Source organism: Tinamus guttatus, unplaced genomic scaffold (genome assembly GCF_059628265.1).
Source record: "Tinamus guttatus ecotype Peru unplaced genomic scaffold, ASM5962826v1 Tinamus_guttatus_pri_ptg000086l, whole genome shotgun sequence".
Classification (NCBI taxonomy): Eukaryota; Metazoa; Chordata; class Aves; order Tinamiformes; family Tinamidae; genus Tinamus; species Tinamus guttatus.
Window position 1 is genome coordinate 2,274,089 of NW_028288620.1, and position 21,003 is coordinate 2,295,091.

Below are 21,003 nucleotides of genomic sequence, written 5' to 3' on the forward strand. Positions count from 1 at the left end.
GACCTGAGCAATGTCTGTGGAATCAGCCCTGCCATTTCAAGCAGAGGTCAACATTGCTATAAAAATAATTGCTCTTTTACATTCAATGTGCCTCATTTTTTACTCATTTCAGTGACAGGAAACGACACATAAGTGTAAATTAGCATAGGTCCACAGTGGGGAGCAGAGACCTAGTGTTACAGACTTTGTGTTAGTAAAACTTAATAGCTTTGTTAGTGGTTAGATGGGTACTTTGTACTGACGGCTTTGGTTCAGCATCGTTCTTCCACAGAACTGATGGAGAACTAGAGAGCATCAGAGAAACAGAAGGTGCCTTTGAAAGGGTCTGTGGGGCTATTGATATTTCCCTGTAATTGAGTCTTCCTCCTTCACTAATTCAAGGATGGAATGGCCTCAGCTTTTGGGATAGCTTGGGATAAAGGTCGAGGCAATGTTGAGTGAGGCAACATCTTTTACCAGTCCAAATCTTTGAGCTGAAAAACACAGACAAGCTTCTGGGCATTGGAGACCTGGGGCAAGTCTTATTATGTGCCTGAAGGATTGTCTGTTTTTTCCAACTCCACCAATTGTGATGATAAAAGCTATTACCTCTCCCTGCAAAGCTTGCCCCTTTCGTGTCCTTACACCACAAAGGCTACAGCAGCACTGCCACTGTTGACATATGCTCCTGGATGTAAAGAAAAGGGGATTTATAGCTAGAGGGGAAGGAGCGTTATCGAGAACCCACGAAGATCGTGTAGAAGCAAATATTGTTAAGTCATAGGTAAAAAGCATATGGGAAATATTTCTTTTAATATCAAGTTAGAGGAAACACATTAAAAAAGAGAGAACTTTAAAACATGTCTATATAGCCATTTGGCACTCTTTATGGCCACAGAAATAAGTCTGATTGTTATGTATTTTAAAATGCAACTTTTTTTTCTTATTAGGAAAGGTTGGCAGTATTCTATAAAAATATCAATTGCTTCAAGTTCTGGTCATTAAATCTTTGCTTTTCCTCACAGGATCATTAATCAAATCAACAAATGCAATAAGTAAAGTTATGCAAAAAAAAAAAAAACCCCAAACAAACAAACAAACAAACAAACAAAAAAATGAAACCCTATTATGATTTACAGCACAGATAAATTTAAGTACTGTAGTCCCTTAATTAACAGATATATCCATGAGCTTTTTAACAGAAAGCAAGATATGTGAGATGCTTTAAGTAAAAGTTGCAATTTTGCAACATAAGTCTGTACAAAACCTCCAGGCAGCACGCTGTGAAGGAATTACCTGTGTCCCAGGAAACTTTTTTCCATAAATCCTTGTTAGCAGTAGCTTTCCCCCCGACCCCGAACTATTTACAAATATATGCATTTTGCAAGCTCAAAGCACCTTGTTTCACGTCGTTATGAATGCATGCATTGACATTTCATCCTTTCATGTGCAAATTCTAAAATTCATTGTAACCAAGAAAACAAAAAAAAGTTAAAAGAGTTCAAAATCTGTCTACAATCATAAGTGAAAGGATCAAAAATGTCAGATGTTGCAAAACATGGGCTCCTAATAGAGCTCTCTTTATTTTATTCACTGTTCTTGAATAATTTTTTTTGCTTTTTTTAAAATTTGTTACAAAAAGCAGTCTTTTTAAATTAAAGAGTATTTAAACTAAAACTCTTCATGCCATGCAAAAATAATATTTTATGCACTTTTTTTATGAGGCTCCCCACATTTTAGTTCATAGGCATTGCTAACTGTGGCTTAAGAAAAAGTATTTTTATTGCTTTTTTAACTAGTCACATGCTAGTTTCACGTGTCGGACAGTAGCCAGTTTCTCCTGGATTTGAATGAATTTCTGGGGCGAACAAGTGGTTTTCCATTTTGTAACCTTCTTGGTTACTGTCTGTCTTTACCTCGCCCCCAGCATGGTAAATGTCTTGAGTACAGTTGTGGCTCATGCTTTTGGGAGAGGAAGAGCTGACCTGGGGCTCCTCTGTTAAGTGGCTGCCATCGCTGTGTTGATCCCCATAACAATTTGCCTTGAGATCCTGTTGCTTTTCATGCTTTATACCACGCAACTCCATAAACTCTTCTTCTTCTCCAGTGTCCATTTCAGTGAAGCTCCTCCTCTCCTTCGAAGGGAAGGAGAAAACCTTTTGCTTGGGAAACAGAGGGGATGATTTCTTGGGAGGCCCCTGGCAGAGCACGGCCGCGTCGGCGCCGAGCAAAGGCCGCTCGCCCTGCGGGGAGTTTTCCTCGAGCAGGATGGTGCTGATGTGCCGCGGGGCGGCCTGTGGGAAGTCCGCGCCGGCCGTCACCGGCAGCGGCCTCGCCGTGCTCGGCGGCGTTGGCGGCGCGCCGCCTCTGTTGTCCTTAAAATTCACTTTCAGGGATCTGGATTTTAAAGGGTTGCTGCCTTTCAGAGAACTTTTGGGGCTCTCTGTGGCGGTGTCGAAATGCAAGTGGCCGTGCAAAACGCTCTGGGATCCGCTGCCGTCGCTGAGTACAGCCCTGCCAATTGGGTTATAGTCAAAGGTGATATCAGTTGGAGAAAACATTTTATCTTTTGTGAACGGTATAAAACTTTTTGCTCTTTGGTTGTCTTCCAGATTGACAGAATCCGATGGAAATCTCATTTGCAAGTGATGAGAGCCAGGGAACAGAGAAAGCGGAGACCTCTCTGTTTCTGTGAAGTCAGTGGCACAGCTGGCAAAACTATCAATACTAGATGTGCTTCTCATGTCTGTTACTACGTCGGTAGGTCCAGCTGGCAATTGATCTCTCTGACCCGCAACCTCTTCCATTTCTATTTCCTCTTCATACCCAGGTGGTTTTGCTGACTGGTCTTGGTAACCAGCATTCAGATTAGGCTGAGACTGAGTTTTAGTGATTTCATTGTATAACATCTCCAGTTTTTGGGCGCTCAGGTGTTGCGGGCTGGAGGATGCTGCAGCGTTGTTCAGTTGCTCATGAGAGTCTTGTTGACTAACTTCTTGGTATTTGTTCTCATAAGACTTGTTCGAGCTCGTTTCTGACATTGTCCTTCTGGTCCATTTCCACCGGCTTGGGGACAGGTGGTTGTCATCGGGTGTCTCCTTTGGATTGGCTGCTTCTTCAGCCTTACCTGAATCTACTGCTACATCAATCATTTCCATACTGCGAGCAAAGGCATCTTTCAGGTTCATGGAGACAATACTGCCGTTTCTTTTAGCTCGCTCTAGCGCTTCTCTCCTTTTAATTGCCTTCTCCTGTCGTTTCTGCTCCTTGTAAAACTCTGAGAAATTATTCACAATAATTGGTATGGGCAGAGCTATGACCAGCACTCCAGCAATACAGCATAGTCCTCCAACTATTTTACCTAATAAAGTCTTAGGATAAATGTCACCATATCCTACTGTAGTCATAGTGATCGTTGCCCACCAAAACGATGCAGGGATACTGGTAAATTTTGTAGCATCCTCATCTTTTTCAGCAAAGAATACAAGACTTGAAAATATCATTATTCCCATGGCTAAAAATAATATCAACAAGCCCAATTCATTGTAGCTCCGTCTGAGAGTAAAGCCTAAAGACTGAAGGCCCGTTGAATGTCTGGCGAGTTTAAGAATCCTCAGTATTCTCATAATGCGAAATATCTGAACCACGCGCCTGACATTTTGGAACTGCAGTACACTTTTATTGGACTCTGTGAGGAAAATAGTGACGTAGTATGGCAAAATTGCCAGTAAATCAATAACGTTTAACGGGCCTTTGAAGAACTTCCACTTATTTGGTGAGGATAGAAACCGCAAAAGGTACTCCATGGTAAACCAAGCAATGCACACAGCTTCAACGTGTGCTAGCTGAGGGTTGTCATTTGGCTGCCCAAATTCATCTATTTCTTGCAGTTCGGGCAGTGTGTTAAGAGACAAAGCGATAGTGGACAGTACGATGAACAGAATGGATACGATGGCCAAAATCTGTAAAACAAAATAAACAATGTTCTGATTAGAAAACTGTCCTGGGCACTGATGCAAGTAAATTTGTCACCTTTCATGTTTTGAAGCATACCAAACGCATTAGATTGTAAGTGCGTCTGATGTGAGAATAAGATGTATTTATTTCTCCTGCTGAGTGAATCATGGACCAACTTGCCCCCATGCTCTGGTGAATCTACTCTATATATGGTGTTATACATCTCTTTAGAGCTTTTGCTACACACAACAGAAAAAAAGAAGCCAATCTTAGTAAAGTTTTTTCTAAGACGAGAAAGGAGAATGAAGGCAATAATACTGCATACCTGAGCAGGGCTGAACCATGAATTTTTTAATGGCCTGAAATTTTTAATAGCTAGAAGAAAAGTCAGACAAAGGGAAATACTATTGTAGAGCAATGACTACCTTCAACACTGTGAAAGTTGGTTATATTAGGTTTCACTGTAAGTCCTGAAGCTTAAATAAAGTACGTAAGGTTCTCTGCTGAAATTACTGTGAAATAACTAATGCATGCTTGAGTTCTCTAATATACTCAGTAAATATAATTATACTTCCAAAATTCAAAGAATAAATAAACACATCCTAAGCCTGGTACAGATCTGAATTGCAGAGCTTGCAGCTTCTGTCAATCAGACTAATTGCTTCCTCATTTTAGCCTGCATCAAAAAGTACATAATAGCATAGGAAAAAAAGCTGTATACCGCAAAGACACAATTACACAACAAACAGTGATCTGAGAAAATAAAACCATAACAACCTATTATCTGCCTTGTTGTCATCAGCTGAACTGGTTTTAAATTAGGAAATTTAAATTTCAAAATTTTTCATAGGAAATTTATTTTATACCTCAATATTCCCCAGAAAACAAAAGATCCCATTAAAAAAGAGGTGAGTTGATATATCGCACCCCTCTTCTGCTGTGTGACAGTATTAAAACTCCATTTGGGACAGGTTGTTTTGTTGGTCTGGAATACATAACCTTCCCGGCCACCCAGGTGCTGGTAGCTAGAGTGACAATAACTGTCTGAACTTGGACGACAAGTTGACCATGAGGCAGCAGTGTGCCTTCATGGCCAAGAAGGCCAATGGGATCCTGGGGTGCATTAAGAAGAGCGTCTCCAGCAGGTCGAGGGAGGTGATCCTGCCCCTCTACTCAGCCCTGGTGAGGCCGCACCTGGAGTATTGTGTCCAGTTCTGGGCTCCACAGTACAAGAGGGATGTGGAGCTGCTGGAGAGAGTCCAGCGCAGGGCTACAAGGATGATCAGGGACCTGGAACATCTGCCCTATGAGGAGAGGCTGAGGGAGCTGGGTGGGAGTGAGGAGGATGGGGCCGGCCTCTTCTCAGTGGTGGCCAGTGATAGGACAAGAGGAAACAGCCACAAACTGAAGCAGCAAAAGTTCCACAGGAACTTATGGAAAAATTTCTTTACCGTGAGGGTGACAGAGCCCCAGAACAGGCTGCCCAGAGAGGCTGTGAAGTCTCCTTCTCTGGAGATCTTCCAAACCCACCTGGATGCCGCCATGTGCCACCTGCTCTAGGTGTCCCTGTGATTCTATGATCTGTCAGTCTGTTCAGGCCATTTCTTCACACACTAATCTAAGCATTGCCAGCTGTTTTAATAAAGCACACAGAATAGCAGGCCTAAAATTTTTTAGTGTTTTATGTATATCAACTACAAGTGTGAGTGAAAAAAAAATCAGAGCAAAAGCATTTTGGCTTCTTGTAATGTAAGGATATAAAGCTTTCATTTGCCTGGGACTTTGGTGTGTAATGAATTAAAGGTGTGCATCATTCCCCACACAGGGTGTTTTAATTGCTGTCATTGAATAGATTTTACAAGTCATTAGGCAAGGAATGGAAGGTGATCACTAGAAAGAACAATAGAGAAGAAGAAAAAATAGATTCCCTGTTCTAAGTCTGCATAAAAAACACGTTGCAAGTAGCATTAGCCGGTAAATCCTCATAAAACAGATGAAGCTTATACTAGTGGAAACATGGCATTTATAAGAAAGGCCTGTAGCAATGTGCTAGGCCATTTAAGTTGATATAGAGGAGTGAAAAAAACACAACTGACTTGATCACTCAAAAAAATCCACCTCTTGTTAAACTTTAAAATAGTTCTTTATAAACTGCCAAATATTTCCAAAAGACTGTTCTTTCCTGTGTGCTGAATATGAGACTTTGATTCTACTGCTGATGAAATGGATAGCAAAAATTATCCCCCCAAAAATGGATAGCATTAAAGATGCAATTGTAACACACAGCAGAAGGGTTCAAGCAGCTCCGTGTGGTTCTGCAACAACTATAATGGTGAAAAGATTTCTGTGACAACCGATGGGCCAGGGAACTGTAGCATCAAGCAGAGAAGAAGTATACGTGACATTCACACTGAGGCTTAGATGCTTAGGGAAAGTTCAGCTGAGTTGTGTCTAATAGCCAGTGTCGGCTATGTGATTAATTGTAAGCTCTGTATTAATTACGTTGTTCCCCTAATTTTTGGTCCAGAGCAGGACTGCTGCTGGGCAGGTAGTAATGCAAGAATTCCCAGGCCATTTAGAAACAGCAGAAAGAGCTTGATGCTGGTCTGACATCCTGGGTATGCAAATAGGCAAGAGTCCATACATTTAGGAAATGTGACATGCCTTCAAGCAGGAAGAAGAATCCAAGTATTCCACCCTCATTTCCAAGTTCAATGTCCAGACTCCAAGTGAGCATCTTGCCATGTCTTTCCATTACAAAGACCTGATGTTTTCCATATTGTTAACGGAAGGAATAGACACCTCGCATAAGCTGACTGCACTGCCCTCAAATATGTGCCCTGAACAGTCAGTCAATGGGGCAAAACTGGGTTGACGGGACTGACTCACACGATCCTTATTTTTTTAGGGACAAGTGCTTCCATTAGGCTTTCAAATGGCACTGACTCGCTTTCATTCTTACTCATGTTTTCTATTTGGCCTGCATGGTAAAAATCAACCATTATGTTTTGCCTCACTTATGGAACAGAAGAAAAAGGAGTAAAAGGAACAGAAGGCATTGCTTGCTTTTGAATGCCTTTTGTCATAAAGGAATGTACAGTAGTGACAGGGTCGGCCCCATGCCAATAGTCTTCCTAGTACTCATCCATGGAAAGAGATCATTCTGCCACTGCTAACTGTTTGGCAATCACACTTGTAGCAGTATTAAAACAGACTAGACTTTAATTAGACTTAAAATTCACTTAAACTGAAAGTGAGTGAGCAGGCACAAGTCAAGGACATGTTTCTGTAAAAAGAAAATAGAAATATGCAGAGGCTATATTATGGCCTCTGTATTAGGGATATTTTTCTGTGTGGCCTTGTAAAAGTGTATTTAACTTCAATCTCTGAATTTAACCTGTTTTAATCTCTGTGAGGTAACGTGCCCACAAATAGGGAAGATATGTTTATAGGCTTGATGCAAAGCTTATGGCAATCAGTTTGACTCCACTGCATCCTTTACTGTCTACCGTCTTCAGCTTGTCGTGTTGAGTTTGCAACCAAGCAAAATGAAGGGTTTTGCTAAATAGCTACCTTGTACGTCAGGCTAGATCTGTATGTGCCCTGTTGTTGATGTCTGGGGCTATCTAAAAAAGGAACTGCTTGCAGGAGTAAAGGCAGCACTACCAATTGAGTTCAACAGTACAAGGACAGGCACAATTTTACGTCTGTACTACCTGCACAAATACAAGGACATTTTATCAGACAATCACAGCACTTAGTGCAGGAGCATAGCACTGCCTTCAGCAGCTGCCAGCACTCTGCAGAATGATGCCAAGAAGCAGCATCTCCTTCCCTGGTCTCTTCACTGTCTCCCTGCCTTGGGACACCCAAGTTATGAGCATCACCTCTTGCTTCTGCCCCATGGTTCTGCCTTGTGCTGCTCTGCAGAGGATAGCGTTCAGCTGTTTACTACTCTTTTTCCCTTCCAGAGAACCCTTTTCATCTCTAATATAACCTCTGACTGCAGATTTCTGGCACAGCACTTACAATTCCACATAGCATAAAATGTATAGTTTTAAAAAATAAGATGGATGAATAATTTAACAGAATAACATAAATTTAATCTAGTTTGCAGCTTTATTGCAATCGCCCTTTCAGGAGCATGTGTGATAATGGCTCTGACAGTATGTATAATCACTAAACAACTTTCTTGCTGCTCTTGATCTCTTTTCTTGGTGACATTATTTAGAATTCTGACCTTTCAGAATAGCACTTTTCCCGAGATCATTGCTATTAATTTTTTAAAGGACTTTATTTGAATTTTCTGCATTGATCTTTCAGGGATGCTTACTAGCCTGACATTAACCTTCATGTGTGAAGGCTAAGCCCTTAATGTTGAACTTATCTGGGGCCCAAGTGGTGCACAGACTTCTTTTTGCCTCTTAGCACTGGTACGAATGTCACCTTGAAAGCTTGGCATAGAAATACTCATTTAGTCTTCAAATGAAGTCTTCACTGGAGACTTCATGACTACCTCCATACTCCCTATCATAGTACATAGATACTCCCTGTCTTGTCCTTAAAGAATCTGTGCAGACTTCCTAGATGTGAGAAGTAGCCATCTATTTCTTCTCTCTCTCTCCCTCATCATTAGCCACTGCTGCATCTGCAGCTCAGCTTGGCAGACTCCCTTTAAGATAGTGAACTCAAGTATTTCTGGATGTTTATTCAGGGAACCATGAAGTCCAGGGCAGGCTCCACCCAAGGAGTCACTTCTTAAACGGCACAGTTCCAGTGGTTTGCCGTCATATCAAGATCACTGATATGGGAACCAACTGGGAAACAACATAGGAGTAGGAGTGAAACTGTAGGAGTGAAACTGGGGGCGGGTAGTCAAAGGGACTTTGCCTCCACAAAGCAGGGGCTTTCAGGTCTGTGCCTGAGGAGACCAAGGGGAGGTGATGAGCTCCATACCACCTCGAGCATGGATGGAAGACTACTGATGATAGCAGTCAAGCAGAAGCGGGGGAAATAACAAGCAGTTTAGGAAGTGGCTGAGATTTCACTACCAGGTCACCCAAACCTCTGCCAGTGGAGCTACACCTTTATAGGTTCCTTAAAATTAGCTGCTGTCAGTCTGCCTGAAGTGAGATATTAATACTATCCTGGCATAATCCTCACTTCAGAACTTCTGTCACAAAGTCTTTGTGCATAACAGATTGAATTCCTGTTTTATACCACTTCGTTTTTCTTTTATCACAAAGCCTTCCCGTGTCTATTCATCACCTACTTTTCACTGACTGTCCTGCCCCGTTGACTAATATTTGCCTAATAAGAACTTGATCCTCAGAGGAGGTAAACCTGTTTAGGACAGATTCCTACATTCCTTGAGAGCAGCCTGGCATACTTAAAGATTAAAAGTAATAGTAATGAAATACTTTGCACTCTGTGATAGGTAAATGGCCTATAGATAGAATAATCTTCTGTGTTTATGCTGTTACCATAACAGCAATAGAATACATCCCTCGTGCATTCTGGTGGACACACTGCATTTACTTAATGTCTTGATTATTCAATTAGGGGTGATCTTGGGATTAGAATTTCAGTAGTAAGATTTAGTAGAATGTGGGTTGGAGCATTCACTTGTGACCGAAGTAGTTTGGTGTAAGGCCTTATTCCCACGGATAATACAGGGAAATTCCTGAGAATAAGGAATGAGATGGTAGGAATCTGAACATAGGGGCCATTATAATCTATTAGTGAGGTGTTAGTACACACTAGAAAATCAAATACAACATCCCTAAAATTTTTAGGACACAGTTACCAAATATTGTGACCAGAGAGTGACGACACATCTCGGAGTCTGGACATATTGGATTGAGACTATTAGATGCATCTTCAGTGGCTGGCACATGCCTGAAGAAACCTGCTGTGAGTAATTAGCTGCAAGAGATGGGGATGATACTGTTAGCCTGGGTAAAGAGGTGAGACCTTAAGTAATCACAGAATGAGATAGCCTTTGTGGCCTGGCAGGAGGCAGTTTTTTTCAGTTCAGCTGAATGCAGACAACTTTGAATGAAGTTTCTTTAGCAGAAAGCTCGTCAGTGTTACACTGGATTTGTTAACATGAATTAAAATCCATATCAAGTCAGTCCTGGAAACATGAAATCAATTATTTCATGATTAGTACCAAACTCCTCATTAATACTTAATGTAGAAGAAATAGCAACTTGATCCAAAATCAGTGGAAGTTAATGGAAATTGCTTCATTTATTTCCCTAGAATTTGGGAAGGCCCATGAATCTGCCTGATATGTTATTGACAGAAATGGGGCTAGTACTAGCTTGTAATTACAATATAATTAGTTTAATCAATTCACTCAATATAATGCAGGTTATAGTGAAAAATGAAAACAGTATATCTAGCTAGTGCTTTATTTTCTGTGTAAGTGGGAAGGGGCTTAACTACACATCACACTGAACATAGAAGTTACTTTCAAGACTCACGTGAAAGTCTTTATGTAGAAGATATTTTCTTGTCTATTAAAAATATATGACCTTCCTAAATCTTATTTTCAGTTCAAACAATTCCTCAAAGTTTATGGGAAACATCTTCCAAATTTATGAAACAGTAAATGACATGACTTTAGTAAAACTGACATGTTATGTTTGGCTTGTGTTTTGCACTGTCCGTCTGATTCTAAGATGGAGGGAAAGCCGATTATTATTAGTGCTAAAAATGTACAGGACTCCCTCCCAAAATCCGTGGATGGATGGATGGATGGATGTCATGGCAATGAGCTGACAATTCCATTTATTTTGCAGAGTAACTATAGGCAAGATCTGTTCTGCATTCCTTGCATATACAAAATTAAAACAACACAATCAGGAAATTCAGTTTAATAATAATAGTAATAGTAATAATAATAATAATAATAATAATAAAATGAACAGGGCCGAAGGCTAGTTCAGATGAGGAGGGAGCCGGAGCGGGAGGTCCCCTTGCGCCGGGCAGCGCGGAGCTGTCCGCGGGCGCGGTGCTGAACCAGGCCACGCAGCAGCCAGAGCGACTTGGCTCGCACAGTCCGGCAAAAGACGGTGGAGATTAATTAATTTTCATTGTTCCCAATTCTTTATCTCCACCGTATTTTGCCAGCCTATGCGAGCTAAGTCGTTCTCGTTGCTCCTTGGCCTCGTTGAGCTCTAACTCCTTGTAATATGGGTGGCTGAATAGGTGTAATGGGAGTCAATACACCTGATGCAAAGATTCGTTCTGATATGACTCTTTTTGATATGACATGACCTGTTGATCCTTCTTATCATTCAGCTTAAAATGGATGGATACAACTGTTTCAAAACATACTACGAAAAAATAGGATTTTTATTTTTTTAATTCTGAGAGTTCACATTTTCTATTATTTTTAATTTTTTTTAATGGAGTTTGTTTACAGCTGATATCTCAGACGGTTAACCTAGTCTGTGCATTCTAGTCTAATTTGCTGACACCTACTTTAAGATTATGGGTAAACTATTCTCAACCTGTCATCTTTGTCTACCATTGACTGAGACTGTCTTTTAAGAATACAATACAGTGAGTAAGGATGACTCCCACCTGAAGACTACTGCTAGCTATCAAAGACATTTGCTACTCAGCCTTATTATAAATTATGACAGGCACGAAAGTCAGAAATCATAATCCTCACTCACACTTTCACTTTTAAAATAACTTTCCTGTCTGGGCTTCATCTCAATTTCCAGATATATTTCAGAACTACAGCACTATATAAAACATCTACATCATAGTTTTATGTATAGAACTCATGCCAATATTTCCCACACTTGTGGAATTAGAAAACTTATTAGGGAAATGAATCCAATCTGTTGTTTTCTCCTATGCAAATCAATCATGTAGATTCAGGCTTGCTTGTCTTAAATTATCTTTTTTTTTTTTTTTTTTTCCTTCGCTTGCTATAGGGCAGTTTTCCTTTCTTTCTCCCTTTTCTCCAAAACCATTTTAAGCTCCACAAGCTTTATGCATAATGTATAAAGGTCCTTTTCTCCATAACCATTATGCATAATGTTATACTTCTTCTCATTACTAGGCAAACTCATGTTTATGGTATTTAAAATATTAGCTACAGTTCCAGCAGAAACATATGGACCATTCTTATCACAGCACATGATTGAGAATGCTATCAAATTCTGGCAGACATTGCTTTACTAGTCACACTCATTTTATGCTTTAAAGATATGCGATCAGCTCTTTCAGTTAATAAAATTTATTATAAATATAATAAATTCTAAGAAAAAGAGCATTGATTTAACTTTAGGGCAAATTCCTGATATATATGGCAATTTTATTTTATGTCTAAAACATTTTGTTCTAAACCATAAAGCAACATACACATAATTAATACTTCCAATCTTTTACGTGTGTTTTGTTAAAAAGATGTTTTACAAAGCTTTAGTTATTCTATTAAGTACATTAAAATCCTACAAAACCTTTCTGATAGCACAGTCATCAAATAATACGGCGATCACTTGATAATCCCTTCAGAGCTTCCCCACAGAGCTACTTCACTGACATCCTAAAGTACTTTTTCTGCCCATGATTCACTGCATATTGCTCTTGATTAAGTTTTTAATTCTGCAGCATCTTTTCTTAAATAAAAGCCTTAGTTAAATAGAGCACTAGGGTATGTTAATTCTAAAGGATAGAAAAGTGAGCAGCAGCTTAACTAAGACACTAGATGTAAATGTATTGTAAAAAAATCCCCACAAGTTCTGGTATCATAAAAACATTTTGTTCAGAGGCAAAAATGACAGCTACAGCAAGAGGAGGAGAAGAAATCAAAAGTAGTTAGTAAAGTCAAAGTATTCTGCAAAAATAAAGTAAAAAGTAACATTCACAGACTATTTTTACATGGCAGTCTGAGCTGAAATGTAGCCATATTTAGACTAGTTCTAAATAAACCAGCAATATTAATGTAGTTGTGGCATCATGGAAATTGTCTTTCTTAAATAAAATATCTAAGCAGCTTAATAATCAGCATCATCAGAAATCAGACGGGGAACTCATCTGTGCTGTCCAGAATAACTCTACAGCAGAAAGCAGGCTGCCCTCCATAAACATGAATAAACCCATAGAATTCAACCTTTGATTTACCCAGCACGGTCCAAGGCAGGTGAAGAGCCGATTAAACGAACTGGGTGAGAAGTAGCCTAATACAAATCATCCAAGGAACCTGGCTAAATTGTTTTATTTATTTTATTTATAATATTCTTACATTATTCTTTTGCCTGTTAGAAAGGATGTGGTTCAGGAAGAATGGATTTTGCCACTGATGGCTAAAGTGACACTTTGGAGCATTAGGCAGCTTTGTGGAAACAGGATATTTTAAGTAAGGCCTAAGCCAGCCACAGATTCAGAGAGCCTCTGACAGTGCAATAAATGTTCATCCTGCACATCCTGATCCTATCCGACAACGTAAGCAGGGTACAGTCAGATCTCATTGCTGCTGCTGGTAGTGAACTGAGCATTTATTGCTTTTTAATCTTTCAACCTCAACATTTCCTGGGATTCCAATTATTCAGGAAAACATGGAGCCAGCTTCTATGAAAGTTTATAGTGAACCTTTATTAAGAAGTTGGAGCGATTTAAAGATATTTTCCTATTTTAACCAGTAGATGTCTCTGTTTTATCATGCAGCTGTCGACAGGGATGCAACATTCCTGTTGTAACAATATATATTTAGTAAAAAAAACATTTTTTTTTTCCTCAGGGAATGTGTTTATATGAATGTAAAAACTGCCTATTTCATGCTCTTTACATTGCCTGAAGATTTCCCGACCAAGAGCAGTCCCTGAAAACTTCAGTGAGAACTCTGGGTGCTCTGCACCTGTGAAAATCATCCTTAAGGAAGTATCCCATGGGATTTTAGAAGGACAAGAGAGAAACTGATGGGATTCTGTAGACATTTATTCAAAAATTCAATAACTTAGTATAGTGTTCTTTGTCATATGGAAAGGTACTCTGAAGTAGCTTACAAAACAGCGGGGAGATACTCAATTTCTGCTCAATGCCTCAGGAAAATTCCATGATGTGATAGATCATCTCTGCTCTGTGAGTGTGTAAAATAGCATCATTTCTGTATCTCTCTCTACCAAAAGCAATAGTGTAGATGATTTTAAACATTTAAACCCATCTGAAATATATCAATGTGATGCATTCTATTCAGACATAAGTATTTTCCTTGTGATCTTGGAAACATAGAAGATACTTATAAACGGCCATGCTACAATCTTTACAGAGAAGATAAGCATTTCTTGAATAATATTCAAAATATATTATTTTAAATAGACAGAAAAGTAAGCTAGATTGTTTCAGACAACATTACCTCTCAAATTTAGCAACTGTCTCAGAGTGTGATTGATATCTATGAGCTGTTTCCTGGTTTTATCCTTGCCTGTCCTATGGCAATAGTCCATACTTTTGATACCAGGACTCAGCTCCTTGTTTTTGTCATCCTGGGGATCTTTATATTTGGGACCTTGGTTTAGTTCATGAGAGAGACAAAAAGGTATGGCAAATCTAAGCTGGATTTGCACTGACAGCAGCAGAGCTTTTTGTCTATGGGTTTTTCCATGCAGACCACATGCCTTCTCACTTGAAATTCCTGCAGAAACTGTTAGGATTTATGATTGTACCTCTTAAAAATTAAATTGCATAAGCTTGTTACCTTAGAGAAGAAAGATGCTGCTTAGTTGAGGTGATACCTATGCTCACATGTACAAAATCAATGTGTTGGGTCTTTTTTTTTTTTTTGCCATTGATACCCGGGTCAATATTGGAAGCAGGATTTCTCCAGATGGAGACAGCTCTGAATCCAGTTAAAATGATGTGTTGCTGAATTCTCCTGTGTGATCACAATTTTGCACTTGAGGTCAGTTATCCTACTGCTAAGCAGAGCTTGGTAGAGCCAGAGGTCAGCAGCTCCTTAGTCCCCATTCGCACTCCAAATGCACCATGATGGGAAGAGAGGAAGGAGAGACTCTTGACAACCACACAAGACAAGACAAGAAAATGTCATCAGTGACATTTCATGAGTGCCTCTTCCTCCCAGTATGGCCATTTCTAGGAGCCAAGCAGAATACGAAGTATCAGCAGGAAATGTAGGACTAAGGCCTGAAATGACTTCTTATCAGACTCTGTCTCCCACCTGTACGGGCAATGGGGATTTGAACGCAGAGGGGGAAAGCAACGCTGAGTAGCTGCGAAAGAAGGACCAAAACATCTGCTGAATCTTCCTGTTTGTAAAACTTACTGCCAAGCCATAGAAACACCGGAGACTGCAGCTATGCAGCTGAGTCTGCGTCTCGACCAAGCTCAAGCCAAGAAATGAACAGGAAAATAAATTTGTCAGGCGATAGTGTTGTAATGCAACTATTTGCAGCAAAGCTACATGCAATAAAATTCATCATCAAAAAAACCTTGAACATGGAACAAATACATTATATTCTAGCTATGCCTCAGGAAGTATCTTCCATAGGTGACAATTTCATAATATATACAATTTTTCTTTTAACTGCCAACATCTGGCAATTTATGATAAAGACTTTTAATGGTTTGTTGGAATGGAGGCCTTAGGGGTATTTACACTGCTTATCACTACACAGAAATTATGCAGAGGCCTTACTTACACTTCCTGAAAGCTCCATGAAAAAAAAAAAAAAAAAAAAAAACACCAAGAGCACCAAAAGAAAGCAAAGAATTTACTGTATGTTTTGTGAAATACAGTATGATGGGGGACAGAACTGCTTGACAAAGCCATAAGGACAAAATTTATATATTTATGAAAAATCTTTTACTGTGGATAAAAATATGACAAAACCATAAAACCATGTGATTTCCAGTAGTTGACAGGGAAGGATGGCAATACTCAAGATCCACTGTATAAAAGCAAGGAAATACATATAATATCACTGTATACGATTATGTGTGATTTCTCTGAGATATAAACATACAGCTGTGTTCTTCCTAGAGGATTATTGATTACAGTTCTTGCAGATTGTGATTACTTCTACCTTTTTTTTTTCTTTTTCTCGGTGCTTCCTGCCTAATGATTTTTCTGTAAATAAAGTAATGAGGAACAAATTTATGGGGAAATACCTGTTCTATTATACCTGTAAGCAAACAGACATTACTACATTTCACTGCTAATAATAGAAACCTGGCAACAGCACAGCGGCTGTGGTTTGTTTTTTTTGCAAAATGATTTATCTCAGTAGTCATGGAAGTGCATACTCCTATTATTGTCCCATGCTTCTTTGAAGAATAAAAGGTGGGAGGAAGGTGATTTGTTGCCTTCAATACAATAAGCTTGACAATATGACAGAGAAGTTAATGTTACCCTGAAAGCAAATAAATGACAATACTGCCTTTGCTGTCATACCAGCTGCAGAAATTTGTGAGATGTGGAGTTTAAGGAGTCAAAGCATAGCAGTCGTTGAGGTACTATTCAGAATTTGCGATCTGAGTTCTAAACCGACAGCATTTGTGAAAACACTCCTCATCTCTGAACTCCTGTGTATCTTTACCTGACAGACTCCATAATATCTCCATCTCTGATTTAATGTATTTCAAGATGAATCTAGTTTGACATGAAATTGGGATGATTTAGAAATACAGGGCTGTATTAAGTTACAATGACTCAGGAAACTCTAGCATCTCACCAGGTCATGGTCTATAGGTATATTGCTAGAATGACTGAGCTCCCCTTTGCTGTCCCACAGTGTAATTCTCTTCCAGACAAGTTTAACCTCTCTCTGAGATGAAACCAACATTCTTGATGATGTGCTCCGGGATAGCAGTATGGGCAAATACTGAAGTCCAAAGCAGGGACAAGGATGTTTAGACCAGTTTCACCCAGGCCCCTCCTCTGCATGGACCCCTTTCTCTGAGGGTCCCCTAGTGACACTTGCAGATGGAGACGCCATCGAGTGACCTCCCTGGGCTCAGCTATGGAGGACATTTCCCTCCACCACAAACACATCTTCTAATGTGCATATCAGAGCTAGAATCTGACACTGAATCTGGTTTATAAGAGAAGGCCCTCACAGAGCAACTCTGTGCTGTTACCGTGCATATTTAATGCATCGGTTGGGGGACGCATACTATATGTAATTCAACAAGATAAAAAGCAATTTCTGTGGATTTTTATCAGCAGGAGGCTTGTTTCAGAACTGCATGGTTAGGGTAAGAAATTCCCCTAAAGGCATGAGAAATCATAAAAGAAGAATACAGTGTCCAAATCTCTCTCAGTGGAAATGTGAAATCCAAACAGTAAAATGGTGCCAATAGAGAAAGTGAGGAACAGATGCACTTTCATTTTCTGATCCTTCCACTTCCACTTAGTTTTTCCATACAAGAAACAGCATTGCAAATATGAAAGGATGCAAATAAAAAAATTATATTTAAAGTGTTAAACATAAGCAATGTTAGTAGGGTCACTGACTAGCTGCATAGCAAATCTGGATGATGGGATGGAAGGGATTTTTTTTCACATCAGAGGAAATATGGAAATCAGAGGAAATTAACTGAAATATCTTTTCAAGTAGAAAAATCCGCAGACCCCTCTCCAATACAAACTATTGTTCTTTTATTAAATTTCATTTAGTTCTCTCTAGTTGGAAAGAAAAGAAATATTTATTTTGGAGTACCCAATTACTTTTGAATTTGACAAATGACTTAAATTATTTGGTTATCAGCTTTAGTTTAAGAATGAATTGAGTATTTTTTTCAAGAGGCCCTTGCATTTGCTAAACAGATTCATCAATTCTGCATTAACGTGTAAGTCAGTCTTATTGAGAATTACCAAGCCAGAAGCATCACATTAACCTCTTGGTACCAGAAGTTGGGATTAGCATATTATCGCTTAAGCAACGTAAGCTTTGGTCCAGTGGCCACCAGGGATTAAACAGTAGCACACTGTGCTTGCAGTGAATGAATTTACGATACCTGGTCATAGCTCTGTCCTGCGGTGCCTAAATCCTTATCCTGATTCACACAATTCAGCTGGAATATCCCCACTAGGAATCAAAACCCTACCTAAATCTAGTAAATCTTAAATCAGTTTGAAAGACTGAGACTGTAGCTGTTTCTTAAAGTTTCCTTTCTGCACTCTGTACAGTAATTACTGGCTCTTGCACCAGGTGTCAAATTTAAAGTTATTTAGATGATGATGCATTGGGCCTTAAACAGTTACTATTTATTTTTCTTGAAATAATATTTAGATATTACAAAGTAAAAAGAATGAGCAAATATGTAGGCATAGATATCTTCTGCAAAACATGAACATTTCCTGCGAATAATTAAACATATCACATGTTTAATAGGAACAAACTTATGGAAATAATTAGTTATTCTTTATTATTGTAGCCTTAAGTTTTGATGAGATGTGAGTTGTTAGAACCTACAGGTAGGTTTTGAAGTTTAAAAAGAGGTCCTAAAGTTATTCTTTCTAGACAAGAGAAGTTTAATTTTCAAGAGAAGCAAAAGCAAAGAGCTCCTTGGGAAGGCTAGAATACCATGTTTAATGCCTCACTTTTCTGAGATATAAATTTCCTACTGTGTAAAATCTTTTTTTGTATAAATGCATAGACTACTGTGCAATAGCTGCCGTTTTTACATTACTCTTGTAAGGATCAATTAATTAATATTTTACATTCTATAAAATACACACATCTTTCAGAGATCGGTTCCCATTGAAATCACAGCACTTACACACCTTTTAAGACCTGGGCTACAATCTTTCTTAAACAAGAATAAAAGATGGGATGATGCTGTTAACATCCTGTCACACAGGCACTCAGAGCTGTGCTGATCACAACCTAAGGACCTGCGCTGATGTTCTTGATATCAGTTTTTAAACAGTTCTGGAAATGATGCCACACTGAACAAACTGTCACTCACACCTGTGCTACTTCTCCAGATTACTGTTTTTGCATTATATGATTTGTGGCATTAGAGAATTCCTTTTCTCTATAATTTATTATGTAGAGCGACATACATTGCTGCTGAAAGGATGCTATTCACTGTGAAGTGGACTCTTTTCAGACAATTGGCAGACTCCTGGCTCTGGATACCAAGATCTAGATTTAACTTGATACAGAATGAGCGCAGTAAGTACTAAGGGAAAAACAGGAGGGTAGGGACACTTCCTTTGCTGGTCAAAACTTAGTATATGACCTACTGTCTATGTTGTCTATATGCATACCTTCAGAGGGAATATCTTTATGAATTCTCAGTGTTGTGTACTACTAAGTGCCTCTTGAACAAGTTTATGGAAGATAATTTATTATATTTCGTGATCATTTAGATTTATGCATGATTTATACATACTTTGCAACTACCAGAATGGTGAAAAATGGCTTTATATTGAATGAGAATTATGTTTACTGGTTTATGAGAATTATGTATTGGTTTGGGGCCAAACTCTTCTTGGCTGGGGCCAAACTCTTCTCAGTGGCGGCCAGTGACAGGACAAGGGGAAATGGGTATAAATTAAAACACAGAAAATTCCACCTCCATGTGAGGAAGAACTTGTTTACTGAGAGGGTGACAGAGCCCTGGAACAGGCTGCCCAGAGAGGTTGTGGAGTCTCCTTCTCTGGAGATCTTCAAAACCCACTTGGATGCCACCCTGTGCCAGATGCTCTAAGTGTCCCTGCTGGAGCAAGGGATTGGATTAGATGATCTCCAGAGGTCCCTTCCAACCTTAATCATTCAGTGATTCTGTGACTCTGTCATTATCGCATTAATAATCATTTTCATTTCCTCACAATGAAATAAAAGCAATCATTGAAGATAAGGGAAAGCTTTGAGGAGGATACAACACTGGGCAGAGTGTGCTCAAGTCAGTGGGTTGGGATGGGCTATACTGATTCTGTTCACTTTTTCACATATCTCTAAAAAATAGTGGCCAGCATTTCCAGCAAAAGGTTGACTATTCCTTCCCTTCCTTCCCAAAAGGCACTTGTTTGTAGAAATTTTGCCAAAATTATGAATACAGGAATAATGCATTTATTTTATATAATTTCACGTAAGAAAAATGCTGTAAGTAGTCCACTTGAAGAAAGACCTATTAACAAACTGGAAATGAAAAAAAAAGAAAGTATCCTTTTCCTCTTTGATACTTGCACTAGCCAGCCAAGCTGGAAGACTGACATTATTAGTTATTCTTAATGGTGCATCTTTTCACTGCATTTTGTTTCATTAAAACTCCTATTTATCAATTTATAAACTACCTCTTTAGAAACACGAATGAAGACACAATCGGTACATGTGGGCATCTGTCTCAACTACAGCATCTATAAAAGCAGACACTTGAATGACCTAAATGCAATCAGGAAAAGAACTTCTGAATACTTTCAATACAAATGCCTTATTAATGGCTTTTACAGCTGATCTGCAGAACTGAGTGGAAACATATGAGAACAGCTGATATTATGCTGATAGACACGAGGTCAAATACCTACAGGGGCATGTATGTTATTGCTGAAAGCTTAAGCAATTGCTTGCATGCACGGTTATTTATAGCGATGAGTAGTGAACCAAAGGTTTTGGTATCTGATCCATATCTCAGATACATAAAGCAAACTGAATGCCAAGCTGAGGGGACAACAGATGCCCATAAAGCTTGCCTGGTTGACAGATGTCGTTTGAATAAAGTTTATTAAATATTAATGGCCACTTAAGCGGATTTCCTCCCCTAGTTTCTCTCTGGAACATTCACCAAATCCCAAATGATCTGGGCTGCATTAGAGTCCACGAAACATGCTGTTGCTACTTCAAGGTCTAGGGAAGGTCACATCTCAAGCCTTTCCATGAAGAAGTATCTTTTTTATTTAACCTCTAGAACCGTGAAAATTAATTCTCACTTGGCACAGAAAGGACTATCCTCAGGGGCTATGGAACAAGAAATACTGGTCTTAGCAATCGAGACCTCATGTGAAAACCAAACTAATTCCCAATCATCAGAGATACTGATTAAACATAAATTTTAACTCATAACATTGCTTTTACTGGT

At 39.2% G+C, this 21,003-nt stretch overlaps 1 protein-coding gene across 2 annotated transcripts in view; it reads right to left on the reverse strand.

The window, feature by feature from the left end:
* Positions 1-1,097: 1,097 nt before the first annotated feature.
* The window catches only part of KCNB2 (potassium voltage-gated channel subfamily B member 2), a 173,382-nt gene continuing 153,476 nt past the window's right edge, over positions 1,098-21,003 (reverse strand). For both annotated transcript variants that reach the window (XM_088520320.1, XM_088520318.1), the window contains exon 3: positions 1,098-3,941. In XM_088520320.1, the coding sequence (XP_088376446.1) occupies positions 1,779-3,941 (2,163 nt within the window). In that variant the 3' untranslated portion in view covers positions 1,098-1,778. The remainder of the gene's footprint in view (positions 3,942-21,003) is intronic.